General features: G+C 42.5%; 1 protein-coding gene across 1 annotated transcript in view; it reads left to right on the top strand.

Moving 5' to 3' along the window:
* Positions 1-956: 956 nt before the first annotated feature.
* The window catches only part of LOC132380595 (SLIT-ROBO Rho GTPase-activating protein 3-like), a 90,406-nt gene continuing 73,628 nt past the window's right edge, over positions 957-17,734 (top strand). Inside the window, exons 1-5 of the mRNA XM_059949516.1 lie at positions 957-1,431; positions 1,953-2,154; positions 4,767-4,959; positions 5,895-6,057; positions 6,907-6,969. Of these exons, the coding sequence (XP_059805499.1) occupies positions 2,094-2,154; positions 4,767-4,959; positions 5,895-6,057; positions 6,907-6,969 (480 nt within the window). The 5' untranslated portion in view covers positions 957-1,431; positions 1,953-2,093. The remainder of the gene's footprint in view (positions 1,432-1,952; positions 2,155-4,766; positions 4,960-5,894; positions 6,058-6,906; positions 6,970-17,734) is intronic.

Below are 17,734 nucleotides of genomic sequence, written 5' to 3'. Positions count from 1 at the left end.
CACACACACACACACACTATACAGTAGCTCTCTGTTTCTTGAGTCTCTCTCTGACTCTCTCTCACATACATACACAGAGTACAGGGTCACTCACACAGTCAAAAGGGTATCTCACTCACATGGTGTATAGGTTTTTGCTCTGCCACTCACTCAGTTATACACACAGTGTCACTCTTTCTCACAGACACACTCACACATAGTATACGTCTCTCTGCTTCCCTCTCTCTAGCTCTGTCTGTCTCTGTCTCTCTTTCTCTCTCACACATCCATCACACACACAGTGTATAGGCTTGCTCACACACTCTCTCACACACACACACACACACACACACACACACACACAGAATGTACAGGGTCTCGTACACGTGGTGTGCAGGGTCTCTGTCACAAAGGATATACAGGATGTTTATCTCTCTCTCACACACACACAGTGTACAGGGTCTCTCTCTCTCTCTCTCTGTCTCTCTCACACACACACACACACACACACACACACACACACACACACACAGAATGTACAGGGTCTCGTACACATGGTGTACAGGGTCTCTGTCACAAAGGATATACAGGATGTTTATCTCTCTCTCACACACACAGTGTACAGGGTGTCTCTCTCTCTCTCTCTCTCACACACTCACACTCACAGCGTACAGGGTGTATCCCTCTCTCTCTCTCTGTCTCTCTCTCTCTCACACACACAGACACACTGTACAGGCATCTGTCTCTAACACATGCACATGGTGTACAGGGCGATTCTGTCTCTCTCTCTCTCACACACACACACACACACACACACACACACACACACACACACACACGGTGTACAGGATATCTGTCTCTCTACTCACACATGCATGGTGTATAGAGTCTGTGGGTCTGTCTCTTTCTCACACATGCACAGAATTGGAGTGTACATCAACTGACACTGAGATGCATTGCTCATGAACCTGTATGAAGAGCTGAGCTGCGAGATTGTGTTCATTGGTGCTGGCACTGTGTGCTGAAGGAGGCAGTGCTGAACTGACTGTGGTGTAACAGTTCTCTGCGGTTTCCTCCTCTGATCACTCGGCTGCTTCTCAGTACGTATTGATGCAGCAGGGGCAAACGATTCAGAGGGAGAGCTGCCATTAATCTCACCGGCTGTCTGCAGCCTCCAAGCCCAGACTGCGCCACAGCACAGGGATGCCCCTGACTTGAGAAGGCCCAAAGTGTATGAAGGAACGGGGAGGGTGGGTGGTGTGTGGATTAGGACCGGATCACGGCATCCAGGAAGCTGCCGTCCCTAGCACGTCCCATCAGTACGAAAGGTCAGAGTCGCTTGCTCCATCACACAGCCTCTTGGATCGACTCACTCAACTGCCATCTCAGCCGACCCACAGCGAGAGTTTTATTCCAGGGGAGACTACGAACCTTGAAGACACTGTCCCAGAGGTAAGGTCTAGTCTGATACCTCTTTATCTTTCGTTCTTTGTCGTTCCTGCCTCAACCTCTTCCTCTCTTTCGTTCTGTCTCATTTACTTTCTTCCTCTCTTTCTCTTCCTCTTTCGTTCATGTTCTTTCGCTCTTTCTCTCACTTTCTATCTCTCTCTCTCTCTCTTTTGCTAATCGACTAAATCACCGTCCAAAAACCAGAAATTAAATTGTCATCAAAGCTTGAAGGATCTGTGCAGGGAAAAGAAGAGTATATATGGCCCATTCTGCCTGCTGCTAGCTCCTGGCAAGTGTTCCCTGCTTCCCCTGCTGTGCATGTCCCCCCAGACAATTACCCCCTTCCCAGCTAGCCTGTTCAGGAACATTCCCAGCGGCAGATTTGAGGTCTGATAACGATCTGAGCCCTGAGGTCCTGCCCTCCCGTCACACCAAAAGTAATCCTCATGTCTTAGTGATGTTTCATAACCGGCCCTTCCAGGAACCAGGGCCTTTTTAAGATGGGTTTGAACTTCCTCCGGCAGGGAGCAGAGACTGGGTGAGTGGGCGAGGATGAGCGTCGAGCCATCGAGTGCCGTCGGACTCTGAGGCGGCAGGGAAGTTGGGTGCCTGAAACTTGTGATTGCCCCGCCACTGCTGTGGTTTACCCGAAGGGCTGAACCAGCATGGCCCTGCAGGGGAGGAAGAAGGAGAAGGGGGTCGCCGATTACGACACGCAACTGAAAGGTTAGTTTTGGGTGTGTGAAGGTGTATGTTAGGTAGTGAGTGTGTGGGTGTGAGTTAGAGTTCATGTGTCAGTGAGTGAGTCCGTGTTTATGTTTGTTAATGTGAATCAGAATGTGCTTGTGTGTTTAATCATGTCTGATAATAATAAACATAAATGAATTCATGTTTGTGTCTGCCAATGAAATTATGTGCACCTGAGAATCTGGCAGAAAGGATGTGTGTTTAAAAAAGTGAGAAAATATGTGTGTCAAAGTGTGTGGCATGAGTGTTTCAGGTGAATGTGAGTGAGTGTGCATTTGTGTATGACAGTGAGTGTGTGTATGTGCTGCTGTTTATTTCAGTGTATCTGTGACAGTAAGTGTGTTGATGTGTTCAACAATGAGTTCTGTCTCTGGCTCTGTATCAGAGTCACGTGTACAAGTGTTAGTGAGAGAATGTGTGCTTCTTTGACTGTTTTTTGTGTGTGTGCACATGTGCCTATGTAGGCATACAGTCCAAATATGAATGTGTGTGTGTGTGTGTGTGTGTGTGTGTGTGTGTGTGTGTGTGTGTGTTTGTCTCCATGAATGTGTCTGTTCATACATCAGTGATTGTGTGGGTGTGTGTGTCTTGTGTGTCTGCATGTGTCAGGGAGCATGTCTGTCTGAACGTATGTTTGTCACTCTCTGTGTACGTGTCCTGGTGTGTCAGTGAGTCTATGTTTACAAGGTGTGTGTCTGCATATGTCAGTGTGCCTATGTATTAGTGAGTATGTCAGTAAGTGTGTGCATGTGAAAGTGTTTGGTTCTGTGTTCTCATGTCAGCCCCCCCCACCCCCCCACACCATTCTTACCAACTGCTTCACCACTTCCTGATCAACCCAGATTTGTCTCGATTTTCAGACCAGTTATGTGACAGCAGGAGACCGATCCTCCACAGTGGGAACTCAGGGCCCTCCCACAGCCATGGGCCCAACCTCGACCATAAAATCATAAAACATAGGAGCTGAATTAGGCCATTTGGTCCATCGTGTCTGCTCTGCCATTTCATCATGGCTGATTTATTATCCCTCTCAACCCCATTCTGCTGCCTTCTTCCCATAACCATTACTAATCAAAAACCCATCAACCTCTGCTTTAAATGTACCCAATGACTTGGCCTCCACAGATTTACCACCCTCTCACTAGTGAAATTCCTCCTCATCCCTATTCTAAACGGACAGACTCTATTCCAAGGCTGTGCTCTTTGGGCCTACTTTCCCACTACAGGAAACATCCACTCCACGCCCACTGTAACTAGGCCTTTCAATGGGATTCCCCCCATTCTTCTAAGCTACTACAAGTACAGGACAATAAAATGCTCCTTGTATATTAACCCTTTCATTCCTGAAATCTTCCTTGTGAACTTGCTCTGGGACCTTTCCAATGCCAGCACACCTTTTCTTTGATAAGGGGCCTAAAGCTGTTCTCCATACAGTCTGACCAATGTCTTATAAAGCTTCAGCATTACATCCTTGCTAACATTCATTTACCACCCACTCAGAATGCAAGTTAACCTTTAGGGAATCCTGCACAAGTCCCTTTGTACCTCTGATTGCTGAATTTTCTCTCTGTTTAGAAAACAGTCTAATGCCTTTATTCCTCTATCAAAGTGTATGACCATAAACTTCCCTACACCATGGGACCTTGGCGTAATCTCCACTGTGGGACCTCAAGGCTCAACCTCCACCGTGTGAACTCCGGGCCCTTATCCACTGTGTGACCTTAGGGTTTCTTCTCTGCCGTGGGGCCTCAGCATTTCACCTCCACTCTGGGACCTCAGGACCTCACCTGAATGGCAAAACTCAAGGGATGCAGGATGTTTGAAGAGCTGTAGAACATTATTTATTGAGTTCATTCCAATCTGAGGAAGCCTTCTGGGTGTGGAAGGAATGATGGGCAAATGGGGATAAAGCAGGAATGTAGTGGAGTCTGGCGATCAGCCTTGATCTAGTTCAGTGGTGCAATGGGCTGGAGGGACTGCTGCCTTTTCCCGCACAACCATACCCTCTCCTACGCTCTGAGGTTTGAACTTATATTTGATTCTGAAATACTCAGGTCTTCTCCCATACCCTGAACCTTTTCCCCCACCACAGGGCTTCAGGACAGCTCACCTTTCCTTACAGCATTCCCCATCTCTCTGATCCCCTTCAATGCCCCTCCCGGTCTGTTACTCTCTCTAGCCATTACATTCCAACCCACCTTTGTAACTTCCTCTGTACTCCACACCCCTCTCCATCTCTGTGACCTCCTTCAGTCCCTACACCCCTCACTGTGAACCCTTCTGGCCTTCCAGCCCTCACCACCACTGTAACTCCCTCCACCTCCTACATCATTACAAGATCTCCAGTGCTGACCTCTGATTCCTCCTTTGAGCCCGGTCACCCCATGCTTTCAGCATTTGGGCTCTGAGCTGTAGACTCCATCCCTGAACCCCTTGGCCTTACTGAGTTCATTCACTGAGCCGTCTGTCACTCACTGGGAATTGCCCTTGAAACCCAGAGTAGCGGTGTATTGGGTGACTGCCAAGACATTTGGTGACATTTCCTCTGTGTAGTGGTCATTGTGGCATGGTTCCCTCTGGTTCTCCTGTAGAGATCCGCGGCCAGCTCACGGACCAGTTGAAGTGTCTGGATGCACAGGTGGAGCTCCGAGGCCAGTGTCTACAGGACATGTCTGAGTTCTTCCGCAGGAAGGCAGAGATTGAGCTTGAGTATTCCAGGGGACTGGAAAAGCTCGCGGACCGATTCTCCTCGAAGATCCGTAATGCCAAGGACCAGGGATTTCGGTAAGGACATTCCAGTTGTTCCTACATCCTCTCATCACTCGGTCCTGGGGTTACACACAGGGTGAAGCTCCATCAGTACTGTCCTATCACACACTCCTGAGGTCAGACACAGAGTGAAAATCCCGCAGGAACATCCCATCACTCACTTCTAGAGTCAGACACAGCGTAAAAGCTCCCTCTACACCTCTACATCACACATTCCCGGGGTAAGACACGGAGTGAAGCACCCTGCACTCCATCCCTTCCCACATACCCCGGTGTAGGCAGAGGGTGAAGCTCCCTCTACATTGTCGCATCACACACTCCTGGGGTCAGACACAGAGTGAACTATGATACACAGTCGAATCATATGCTCCTGGGACACAGGATACTTAAAAGATAAAGTAAGAGATATGTAGCCCAAAAGGAGCCAATTAGTGTTGAGATTTTTATGTCTTGCCACCAGTGAATGGGATCATCCCTAGTGAGTACTTTGTCAAATTAAATTGAATTGATTTCTCAGGCTAAGTGGATTGAGTGCTGACTGCGAAAAATTTGCATCTTAATTTCACAATTTATTGAATCACTCACTTCTGTACTACGCTGCACATGATGTTAGCCAAAAGGCCGAGAAGCCCTAGTGGAACGAAAAAACTAATTGAAATTGTTCGCCGTTTAACAGTTCGGCCACGATATTCCCGATTTCCCTGTTTTCCAAAGAAAACACTACATTCATTGGGAGACAGGACTCTCATGTTCATGGGCACACATACATACGTACAAACATCTTACAGATGACAGCGTGAATTAAACCCACAGCGCTGGTGCTGTTAGGCGTCATGCTTACCACTGTGCTGCCGAGCTGCCCTGTTACTGTGTCCAGTGGTGTATTAGGTCAGTGATTGCTGGTACTGTAATGGCTTTGTGTTGACTGCCACGCCGCTTTGCCTGTGCAGGAAGGAGCAGAATGTCTTGTCCCCAGTTCACTGCTGGACCCAGATCCTGGGCCAGACACGGGAGCAGAGCAAGAAGCACGGTGCCCTGCATGACATCTTCACCAACCATCTCACGTTGCAACTGACCCACCTTGGCGAGGATGTCACCCGCCTCGCACGCAAGGTAAGGTGGGGGGAGTGAGTCCCAGAGCCTTTCTATTGCCACCCCGGAGTCCTGGTCTGAGGCTGCAGTCAGACAGGGTGCCGAGGGCAGAAAGCTGTCTGCTGGGGAGTGGAACAGGGGGGAAGGGTCAGTGGTTCACTCCAGCCACACTGGGTCCACTGACCTAGGAAGCACATCATATTCTTTCAATCTGTTCACCCTCTCATTGTCTGCCCCTTCTTACTGTCTTCCCTCTGTCTGTCTGCCTCCTCCATATCCCCCTTCCACAGTGTGAATCTCCTCACTGACTCCTGTCCCCAACTATCTTCTGTTCCTCACTGTTCCTCCCTCTGCACTGTCTGTCCAACCCCTCACTACCTGTCCAACCCCTCTGTCCTGTCCTCTGTTGCTTTCTTCACTGCCTATCCCTTTCCTCCGTCTGTCTGCCACCTCACCGTCTCCCCCTCTTCATCATCTGTGTACCCTGTCGCCTGCCCTCAGACCCTCACAGTCCCCACCATTCCCAAGTGGGAATTCCACGGTCCCAATATTCTCTTCCACACACCCCTCGCTACACCTTTGGCCCTGGGTGTTTACCCCTAGCCCTGGAAGGTCACATGTGCCCAATTTCCTCCCCCCCCCCGCCCCACCAATCCTGTTGTGACAGGAAGCCCATACCCGGCCCCCTACAATAATTCCCCAGGGATCCAGGTGACGGTCAAGGCACTTACTGTTGGATTTGCTGTGCGCAGACCAATGGCGACCTCATCCACATCCCCCCTCCCACCCTAATCCCTTGCCCCCCGAGGGATGAAGTGGAGGCATAGGGTTGTGGCTGTTTTTCCTCACACTATGCGGTTGTTCTCCCAGAGTAAAGAGATCGGGCAGCAGATGCAAGAGGAATTGATGAAGGTCACCACAGAGCTGCAGACCGTGAGTACTATGACTTTGTCCACCCCACATTCAGTTGGTGCTTTCTCACTCCTGCACACTCTTCCCCTCCCCTTTCCACTTCCCTCATCTTACCCTGCTTCCTCCTTCCCATTCTTCCCCTCCCCAGCCCTCATCTTGCCTCTCCACACGGTACTTCAAAACACACAGTGAAATGCATCATTTGCATCAATGACCAACACAGTCCAAGGCTTTGCTGGGGGCAACTTGGCACTTGGACAGTTACAAAGATTAGAAAGATATAGAAGGATATGAGCCAAAATGTGGGCAAATCTTAGATGGCAGTCTTGGTCAGCAGGGAAAAATTGGGCCGAAGGGCCTGTTTCTGTTCTGTATAACTCTGACTCTACACTTGTGCCACTCAGACCTCATTGTTTGATTATCTTTCAGTTTAGGCTTTAAAAATGTGTTCCTAACACCATGCATCTTCTCATAGCCAATGGATCCATTCCCAGATACTTGGCTCTACCTGCACACTAACTCTTGATTGATTGGTTGTCCAATATGTCTGACAATGAGTTCGAACTGCACAATGAAGTCTGTGTGGGAGAGTTTGAAAAGTAGAAATGCAGTTGCACTGAGGTATTTCTGCTCCCTTGAGCTCAGGAGTCTGGGTCCAGTGGTACAAGTAAGTCTCACAACTGGGGTCTGTCTTGGTTGTGGTGGATGACTTCTTCTGTGCCTCTTCATGCCCTTCACTCTTCACCACCTTCCTGGCCATTCGATCTCAACTGTTGATCTCATCTGCGCAGTCTGCTGGAGCTGACTTTGCATGCTAGGACAGGCATAGATCCTGTCTATGTCTATCCAGCCATAGATCTCACCAGGGTAAGAGGTCTGCAGGCTGCCCTCACCTGGTTTAGCCCACCTGTCAAAGCGGTGTACCAGAGTGTTTCTACTGTCACATGCAAACATGAGCCAGCCCCAGTGCTGAAACAGCAGGAATGACAGCAGCGTATGCTAAGCACTCGTGTAAACATGGAGAAAACACGCGCAGACTTTGGAGAAAGTTTGTGTAGAAGCTACGTTGAGTGTGCTGAAGGAGGAGCGCGAAGCTGAGGCTGCCTTTGCAGAAGCAAAGGTGTATGAAGCAGCAGACTGTGTGGTGACTGAAGAACTGGCCATTTGTACATATGACATGGTTGCACAACAGAGGATGGGATCAAAGCTGCAAACAGAAATAGGAACCAGCTTCCTGTCATGCTTTACACTGAATTTTTACCCAGTCCTCCTCGTGAACTTGCATCCTGTGCTTCAGATGCAAACCCAGAGAAACATGAACCCTCATTGAATGTACAAACTGACAAGTGCTCTATATCACCCAATTTGCAAGCACATGGTGTTCACCACTTTGTAAGTGCGACAAGGGCTTCACCAGGCTGTGGTGATAAATCGCCATTGGACAATGCTGAGTCTGGCCAGAGAAACACATACAAAATACTGTAGGGACTCAGCAGGGCAGGCAGCTGTGACCCTTCATCAGGACTGGGGGGGAAAGATGAGAAGTCAGAACAAGAAGGCAGGGGGAGGGGAGGAAGGTGTTAGGTGAAACTGGGAGAGGGGAGGGGTGAAGATCTAGGAAGCTGATGGGGTGAAAGAGATAAAGGGCTGGAGCATCTGATGGGAGAGTGCAGAAGACCATGGAAGAAAGGAAAGGGGGATTAGCACCAGAGGGAGGTGATGGGCAGGAAAGGAGATAAGGTGAGAAAGGGAAATGGAAATGGGGGAATGGTAAAGGGGAGGGGAGCAATTACTGGAAGTTCGAGAAATCGATGCTCATTTCTGGTTGCCTCACTATAGGAAGGACGTGGAGGGGTGGGAGTTTCAAGATGGCGACGTAGACATCTGCCTTTTAGGCGCTCTTCATTTTTTAAGCTATAATCACCCTTTAATCAAATCTTTTCGTACTTAATTACATGGGTTGGTATTTACGATTTATTTCTTTTTTTAAAATAATACTTGATTTAATTTTTTCAAACTTAAAATGTCTGTACCTAAGAAATCGTCTAAAGACCCTATATCTCTCGATGCAATCTCCAGTCTTCTGGATACTAAACTGGATACTAAACTTGCAAGTCTGGAAAATAAACTTACTGCGAAAATGTCTGAGCTTGAAGAAGTCGTTAAATCATTTGATACCAAGCTTCAATCGCAGGCAGCAGATATTGAATGGCATGAAGAAAAGTTTGCGGCTCTTGACAAGATAATTTGTGAAAAAGTACGTACAATCGAAACTTTGGAGGAGAAGGTACGGTCGACCGCTAAAATAGTGGAGCAGAATAAGTTTAAAATCACCGATCTTGAAAACCGATCTCGCAGACAGAACTTGCGTATTATTGGATTTCCCGAAAATGTTGAGTCTGGTGACTTAACTGAATATTTCTCTAACTTATTGTGGGAAATTTATGGCAAGGACGTATCGAGATTTTCGGCTGCGAGAGACAAGCCACGAGCTGTGATTGTCCGTCTCCATTATCCTCGGGAGAAAGAGCTTTTAATTCGATTAGCTCGTCAGAAAGGTATGATTTCTCACAGAAGCAACAACTTTCGTATTGTTGAAGATTATTCATTCGAGGGCGAGAATCGCTTTTAAACCGGTGATGGCAGAGATTCATTCGATTGGACTTAAACAAGCTTTAAGATACCCAGCAAATCTCAGAATTACGTTGAGTGATGACAGTCGGCGCTTCTTTAATACTCCAGAAGAAGCGAAGAAATTCGTTGAAGAATATCGATCTTCTAGTACAATTTGAACTATGTGTTATGTTGAAGAATTTTTGGAGAGAAGACGCCATTCCGTTTTTAGGCTTTAACTTATGAAGCTGCGGTATAGCTTTTTACTTTGGTCTGTAGACCTGTTTTTTTTTATTATCATGATTTACAGATGTTCTTTTAATTTTACTATAACGTCTTTTTTCTTAATTAATTTTTTTTCCTCTGGATTAGATATACATGTTAAGACTTTGTAATAATGATTTATTTTTTAAGATGTCGTTTCTTTTTCCCATAAGACTTTGCTTTCCGTAAGCGTTTATTTGCCTGTACTTGAAAATGGGACGAATGTTTTGAATTTTTGGACCTTTTTTTTATATATATTGTAGTGGTTATTGAATCCTTTTTTAATCTTATTTTGATGACCTTTTTTTTAAAAAAAAGATTGGTGAATTTACATTTATATTCCGTAATATGGTCCTTTCAAAATGTCGTTTCTTCTTCCCATAAGTCTCTGATTTTGAAACATCATTTTCTTATATTTGAATATGGAATCTTTTTTTAAAGGCATATTACACTATTTTAAACTTCAATGGTTATCTTTTTTTATTAATGATTTTTTGCTTTTTTATATTATTTTTTCATTTTGATTGATATATATTCTTTCTTTTTACAACCCTGTATTTATATCTGGGTGTTATATAGTTTCTCTTTTCTTTCTTTTCATGAAGTTGCCATCTTGAAAATGGGGGTAATATTAGTATTAGTTTGTGCGCCTGCCGCTTGGCTTTTTTTCGAGGGGTTGGGGGAGGGGGTAGGGATCTTTTTTCACGCTTTTGCTTTTTATTTTTTTACTTTTAGTTTATGGGCTGACTTTAAATTATTAATATTGTTGAGGTGTCATGTTCTCCGGTTGCTCCTGAATCATTTTTCCTTCTTTCTGAATTATGGGTTATGTGTCTTTTTAACCTTTTATGATATATACAACTAATATTGGCATGATGGATAAGTCTATTAACTTTATCTCTTGGAATACTAATGGTTTAAATCATCCGATTAAACGTAAAAAAATATTTAAAGTATTCCATAGACTAAATGCTAATATTATTTTTGCACAGGAGACCCATATTAGGAGGGAGGATAATCAACGTTTTTTTAGGTTCTGCAAGGGTCAACAATTTTACTCGAATTGTACCGCCAAAATTAGGGGTGTGTCTATTTTTATAGACCCCTCAATTTCGTTTACACATTATGAAATTATTTCTGATCCACAGGGCAGATTTTTGTTGATAACTGGTTCACTTTTTAATCGAAAAGTGGTTCTAGTTAATATTTATGCTCCAAACTTTGACTGCCCTGATTTTTTTAAACGTTTATTTACTTCCCTTCCTAATCTAAATGAATATATGTTGATAATGGGTGGAGATTTCAATTGTTGTCTGAATCCTTTGATGGATAGATCTAAACCTATCCGAATTCTTCTGAATAGATCAGCCTTACTTATTAATTCTTTTATGGTTGATTCGGGAATTACTGAAATATGGCGGTTTTTGAACCCTGAAGATAAAGAATTTTTGTTTTTTTCACATGTATATCACAGTTATTCTAGAATTGATTATTTCCTTATTGATCATCGTTTATTAACGGATGTTACTGATTGTAAATATGATTCTATTACTATTTCGGATCATGCACCTTTGAAGTTATCTATCAAGATTTTGGACTTTTCCAATAATACTAGATCTTGGAGACTTAATGCTACTTTGCTTCAAGATCCAGAATTTATCACCTACATAAAACAGCAAATTGACTTGTTTTTCTCAACAAACTATACTGAAGAGATTGACAGAGGAATACTTTGGGATTCTTTTAAGGCTTTTATCCGTGGACAAATTATCTCATATTCCGTTGGTAAAAGAAAACAAAGATATTTAGATATTGCTTTATTAGTGGATAAAATTAAAGAAATTGATAAGATTTATTCCGTGACTCCTACCAAAGAACTTTATAAGAAGAGAGTTGAGCTTCAAATGGAGCATAGTTTATTATTATCTTCTTCAATTGAGAATCAATTAATTAGGACCAGGGCTCAATTTTATATCCATAGTGATCGAACTGGTAAATTGTTAGCTAACCAATTAAAAGCTATTTTGACTAAGCGACAAATTATTAAAATTCGTAAACAAGACGGTAATCTAACTACTGATCATAAAGAAATCAATAACACTTTTCAAGATTTTTATAAATCTTTATATCAATCAGAATTTGATGGCGATCTGTCCATGATGGATAATTTTTTTTTAACAATTTGAACATTCCCAAACTGACAGATGAAGATCGTAGCTTGTTCGATGCTCCTATCTCTATGGCCGAAATAGGAGAGGCTATCTCATCAATGAATTCAGGGAAAGCTCCTGGTCCTGATGGTTATATTATAGAATTTTTTAAAACTTTTTCTTCTTTGCTTTCCCCTTGGTTATGTGAAATCTTTAATGATGCATTTGCTAAGAAGAGATTACCTCAGTCTTTTTATGAAGCTACTATCTCCCTAATTCTTAAAAACGATAAGGATCCTACTTTATGTGCATCTTATCGCCCTATATCACTATTAAATGTCGACTCTAAGATTCTTACAAAAATTTTAGCTATTAGGTTAGAAAAGATACTATCACAGATTATTTCAGAAGACCAAACTGGTTTTATTAGGAATCGGTATTCCTTTTTTAATGTTAGAAAATTGATTAATATAATTTATACTTCATCACCCACAATCCCATAATGTGTTATTTCATTAGATGCTGAAAAAGCTTTTGATAGAGTTGAATGGACATATTTATTTAACGCTTTGAGATATTTTAATTTTAGTCCTAATTTTATATCATGGATCAAACTAATATATTATAAACCTGTTGCTTCTGTTCTTACAAATAATTACAGATCCTCTTTTTTTCAATTATCTCGTGGTACGAGACAAGGTTGTCCCTTAAGTCCTTTATTATTTAATATCGCATTAGAACCTTTAGCCATTGCTATTCGTGAATCACCTAATATTTTTGGTATTACCCGTAATGAGAAGTTATACAAGCTATCACTTTATGCTGATGACTTGTTGTTATACATTTCTGATCCTGACAGGTCTATTCCCGCTATTTTATCCTTGTTGGCTCAATTTGGTAGTTTTTCTGGTTATAAACTAAACTTGGATAAGAGTGATTTATTCTCTTTAAACGCGCAAACTTTATTGAATGACAGGATACCATTTAAAGTTGTTACTGATAACTTTATCTATTTAGGTATAAAAATTACCAAGAAATATAAAGATTTATTTAGACTGAATTTTTTACCTATGCTCCATCAAATTCAACAACTTACTACAAGATGGTCTCCCTTATCCTTATCATTAGTTGGTCAGATTAATGCTATTAAAATTATGATTTTACCGAAATTTTTATATTTATTTCAAGCTTTACCAATTTTAATTCCTAAATCTTTTTTTGATAACATTGATTCAAAAATTTCCTCATTTGTGTGGCAAAATAAAAACCCCAGGTTAAGTAAAAGGCAATTACAAAAATCTAAAAAAGATGGTGGTTTAGCTTTACCTAACTTTAGATTTTACTATTGGGCGAATAATATTCGTAACTTAATATATTGGAAATTAGATTTGGATTCACCATTGTGCCCACAGTGGGTAAATTTAGAATGCAATGAGGCACAGGGATATTCTCTATTCTCCGTTCTTGGTTCTTCTCTTCCTGCTGATTTAGTTAAATTCAATAAACAGATATCCAACCCTGTTGTCAAACATACATTACGAATTTGGTTTCAATTTCGTAAGTTTTTTACTCTGAAAAACTTTGTTCTTGATAGCCCTATTTTACTTAATTTTTTTTTCAAACCTTCTTTGACAGATCAAGCTTTTAGCATATGGAAAAGGAAAGGTATAAAATGTTTTCGTGATCTTTTTTTTTGAAGGTAGTTTGATGTCTTTCGACCAACTTTCCAACAAATTTAAGTTACCTGAATCTAATTTTTTTTAGATATTTACAAATCAGAAATTTTTTACATAAAGTTCTACCATCCTTCCCCAATTCAACTTCAATGGATTTTTCAGATTTGATTTTTACCTTAAATCCTTGTCAGAAGGGATTAGTGGCTTTTATTTATAATATGATTATGAATATACAACCAGAAATATCAGGTAGAATTAAACAAGAATGAGAAAAAGAACTTCAATATAATATATCAACAGAAAGATGGGAAAACATTTTACAAATGGTTAATTCGTCTTCTATATGTGCTAAACATGCTTTAATACAATTTAAAATTGTACATAGAGCTCATATGTCAAAAGATAAGCTTGCTCGATTCTATTCTCATATTAACCCTCAATGTGACAGATGTCATTCAGATGTGGCTTCATTGACCCACATGTTTTGGTCATGTCCCACCTTATATAACTATTGGAAGGACATATTTGCTACCATTTCCTCAATTTGGGATATCGATTTACAACCTCATTTTATTACTGCAATTTTTGGTATACCAAATGAGGATGGTAATCAGTTTTCCCCTTCAATTAGACGAATGATTGCTTTTGTAACATTAATGGCCAGAAGGTCTATATTACAAAATTGGAAAGAAGTAAATCCTCCTACCACGTTTCAGTGGTTCTCTCAAACTATTTCTTATCTGAGCTTGGAAAAAATTAGAAGCACTATTTTTGACTCATCAATTAAATTTGAAGAAACTTGGGGACCGTTCATTCGACATTTTCATATGAATTAATTTGGCCTCTTCCAGACCTTCTCTCTGTTTATTCTTGTTCTGGTATGGAGTTCCGGAGTTTTTGACACTGTCATATACATATAAACTGTTATTATTGCCCATGTTAGTTTAGTTTAGTGTTTTTTTTTCTCAATATACATTTTTTCTTGTATTTTTAATTTTTTTTTTCTTTTGACGATTATTCTTATTTTTTTTCATATATATAATTATTATAGGCTTGATTGATTAATGTACTATTTTTTTCTGTTGATATTTTAATAGGATATTGTTATCGTATTATTAATTTAATTTCAAGTCTATTGCACTTATAACCTATTCATTATTATGTTATGTTTTTTTTATATATGAAACTCAATAAAAAGATTGTAAAAGAAAGAAAGAAAAGGAAGGATGTGGAAACCATAGAAAGGGTGCAGAGGAGATTTACAAGGATGTTGCCTGGATTGGGGAGCATGCCTTATGAGAATAGGTTGGGTGAACTCGGCCTTTTCTCCTTGGAGCGACGGAGGATGAGTGGTGACCTGATAGAGATGTACAAAATAATGAGATGCATTGATCATATGGATAGTCAGAGGCTTTTTCCCAGGACTGAAATGGCTAGCACGAGATGACATAGTTTTAAGGTGCTTGGAAGTAGGTACAGAGGAGATGTCAGGGGTAAGTTTTTTACGGAGAGAGTGGTGAGTGTGTGGAATGGGCTGCCGGTGGCGGCGGTGGAGGCGGAAACGATAGGGTCTTTTACAAGACTCTTAGATGGCTACATGGAGCTTAGGAAAATAGAGTGCTATGGGTAAAGTCTAGGTAGTTCTAAGGTAGGGGCATGTTCGGCACAGCTTTGTGGGCCAAAGGGCCTGTATTGTGCTGTATGTTTTCTACGTTTCTATTCCATCAGGTTGGAGGCTACCCAAATGGAATGTGAGGTGTTGTTCCTCCAACCTCATTGCAGCAGTAGAAGAGACCATGGACTGACATGTCGGTCTGGGAATGGGAAATGCAATTGAAATGGGTAGTCACTGGGAGATCCCGCTTTTTCTGGCGGACAGAGCGTAGGCGCTCAGCGAAACGGTGTCCCAATCTATGTCAGGCCTACTCCTGCTCCTATTTCTTGTGTTCACCGATATACAGGAGGCCATACTGGGAGCACCAGATCCAGTAGATGACTCCAACAGACTCAAAGGTGAAGTGTCGCCTCACCTGGAAGGTCTGTTAGGGGCCTTGAATGGTATCACAATGTGGCCACAGTCAGATTGGAGGAACAACACCTCATATTCCATTTGGGTAGCCTCCAACTTGATGGCATGAACATTTCTCAAACTTCCAGTAATTGACACTCCCCCCCACCCCTTCACCATTCCGCCATTCCAGGTTCCTCCTTTCATTTTATCTCCTTACCCGCCCATCACCTCCCTCTGTTGCTCCTCCCCTTCCCTTTCTTCCTTGGTCTTCTACCCTCTCCTATCAGATACCCCCTTCTCCAGTCCTTTATCTCTTTCACCAATCAACTTCCCAGCTCTTTACTTCACCCCTCCCCCTCTCATGGTTTCACCTGTCACCTTGTACTTCCTCCCTTCCTCCCAACTTCTTCCTCTGACTTTTACCTTTTTGTTCTGTCCTGGTGTAGGGTGTTGGCCTGAAACATCGACTGTTTACTCTTCTATAGACACTGCCTGGCTTGCTGAGTTCCTTCAGCATTTTGTGTGTGTTGCTTGGATTTCCAGCATCTGCAGATTTACTTGTGACTGGCCAGAGAAGCTCTGGGGCAGAGTTGGTCTGAATGTGAACATTCATTCAGAGAGAGGCAGAGTATCTGCAGAGAGTAACAATATATTGCAGAACACAGATGGGCACACAGTGCAGCAAGCACCTATGGTGAGCCAACTGAGCATCCTTCTGAGGTAGCCACTTCCCAGATACGCTAAAGACAAATTCTGGAACATCAGGAGTTACCGGAAGGAGAGTTTATAGGAGCAGAGGTCTACTTACCCCCATCAACTCTCATTGACTGCAGCCATATTCCCAACAACTGGGGTGAAATCCTAATCCCTGAAGCTACATCTGGTCATTTGCATCATAGGGACATAGCTGACAAGCTTCACATTCCCCTCCCCCCACCCACTTGACTCTTCTGCTGAAGACTCTCCTGTTGCTTGGCAGAGACAACATCTATGCACAGAAGGTACGTGAACAGTAGACACAATGCACTTTAGGCCCAACGACTGGACTTGGCTTGGGCCATACTGGGTGAAGTCTGCCTCAATGGTGCTCAGCAGCCCACTGTCAGTATATTTAAAGCTAATGTCCTGAAGAATGGGCGCCCAAATCATTTCAGAGGGTAGTATCTATATGAAACTGCAAATTATAGGAGTAACCAAAGATGGCCTCTGAAGTGGTTGGCACATTTGTGAGCAATCTCTCAATGCAAAGCAGCTGAATCGGCCAAAGGCAAGTGTATGCAGAAGAAGTGCAGTGCATCACAAAGCAGGAACCTCTTCCAATCCAAAGTTACCTCAGTGAACTCTGTTCCTTTCTTGAGTGGCCATGGTCAGGGCATATTAAGAAGGCACAACTCATTTCAGAGGTACCTCATCAGACATCACCACAAATATGTCATCAAGGATGACATTTTCAAAGCAAAAACAGTTAAAGACTAGTCTCTGAGATTGTCCATTCTTTTGCCAACAACTTAATGAAATGATCATTTAACTTTTAGTTCCAGTAGTTAAATTTGGTGTTATTTATGGTCGGGGGGAGTGTTCTGCCACTAGAGGCGCTGTTCCTTTTGTGTGCAGTTTGTTTTGTACAAACATCACTTCCTGCCTGTAAGCTGTTTTTTACATAATTTCCTGTGCGGGTTCATTTGAAGCAAACACAATAGAAAGAATTATTTCCATCCAGTCTTTACTTGCCCTTGAAACAGCAATATCTGTGAGTATTAAGCTTTCTTTATGTTGGTGAACATTTAGTAGATGGGCTTTGAAGTATTACGTTTATTGTTCATCGCTATTAAGCTATTGTCGTGCCCCAAGTTTGCTCTTGTTCACAGCATGGCTGTACAATGATGAATGTATGTTCACTTGTTAAATGTGTGCCATGTCGTTAAGACCACAGGCAAACATTGTCTTTCCATCACCATGATTGTCCTTGGCAAGTTTTTCTACAGAAGTCATTTGCCATTGCCTTCATCTGGGCAGTGTCCTTACAAGACGGGTCACCCCAGCCATTATCAATAAGCCTCAGAGACTGTTTG

This window comes from Hypanus sabinus, chromosome 24, assembly GCF_030144855.1.
Source record: "Hypanus sabinus isolate sHypSab1 chromosome 24, sHypSab1.hap1, whole genome shotgun sequence".
NCBI classification, from domain to species: domain Eukaryota; kingdom Metazoa; phylum Chordata; class Chondrichthyes; order Myliobatiformes; family Dasyatidae; genus Hypanus; species Hypanus sabinus.
The sequence above is the reverse complement of the archived record's forward strand: the minus strand, read 5'-3'. Positions and strand labels throughout refer to the sequence as shown.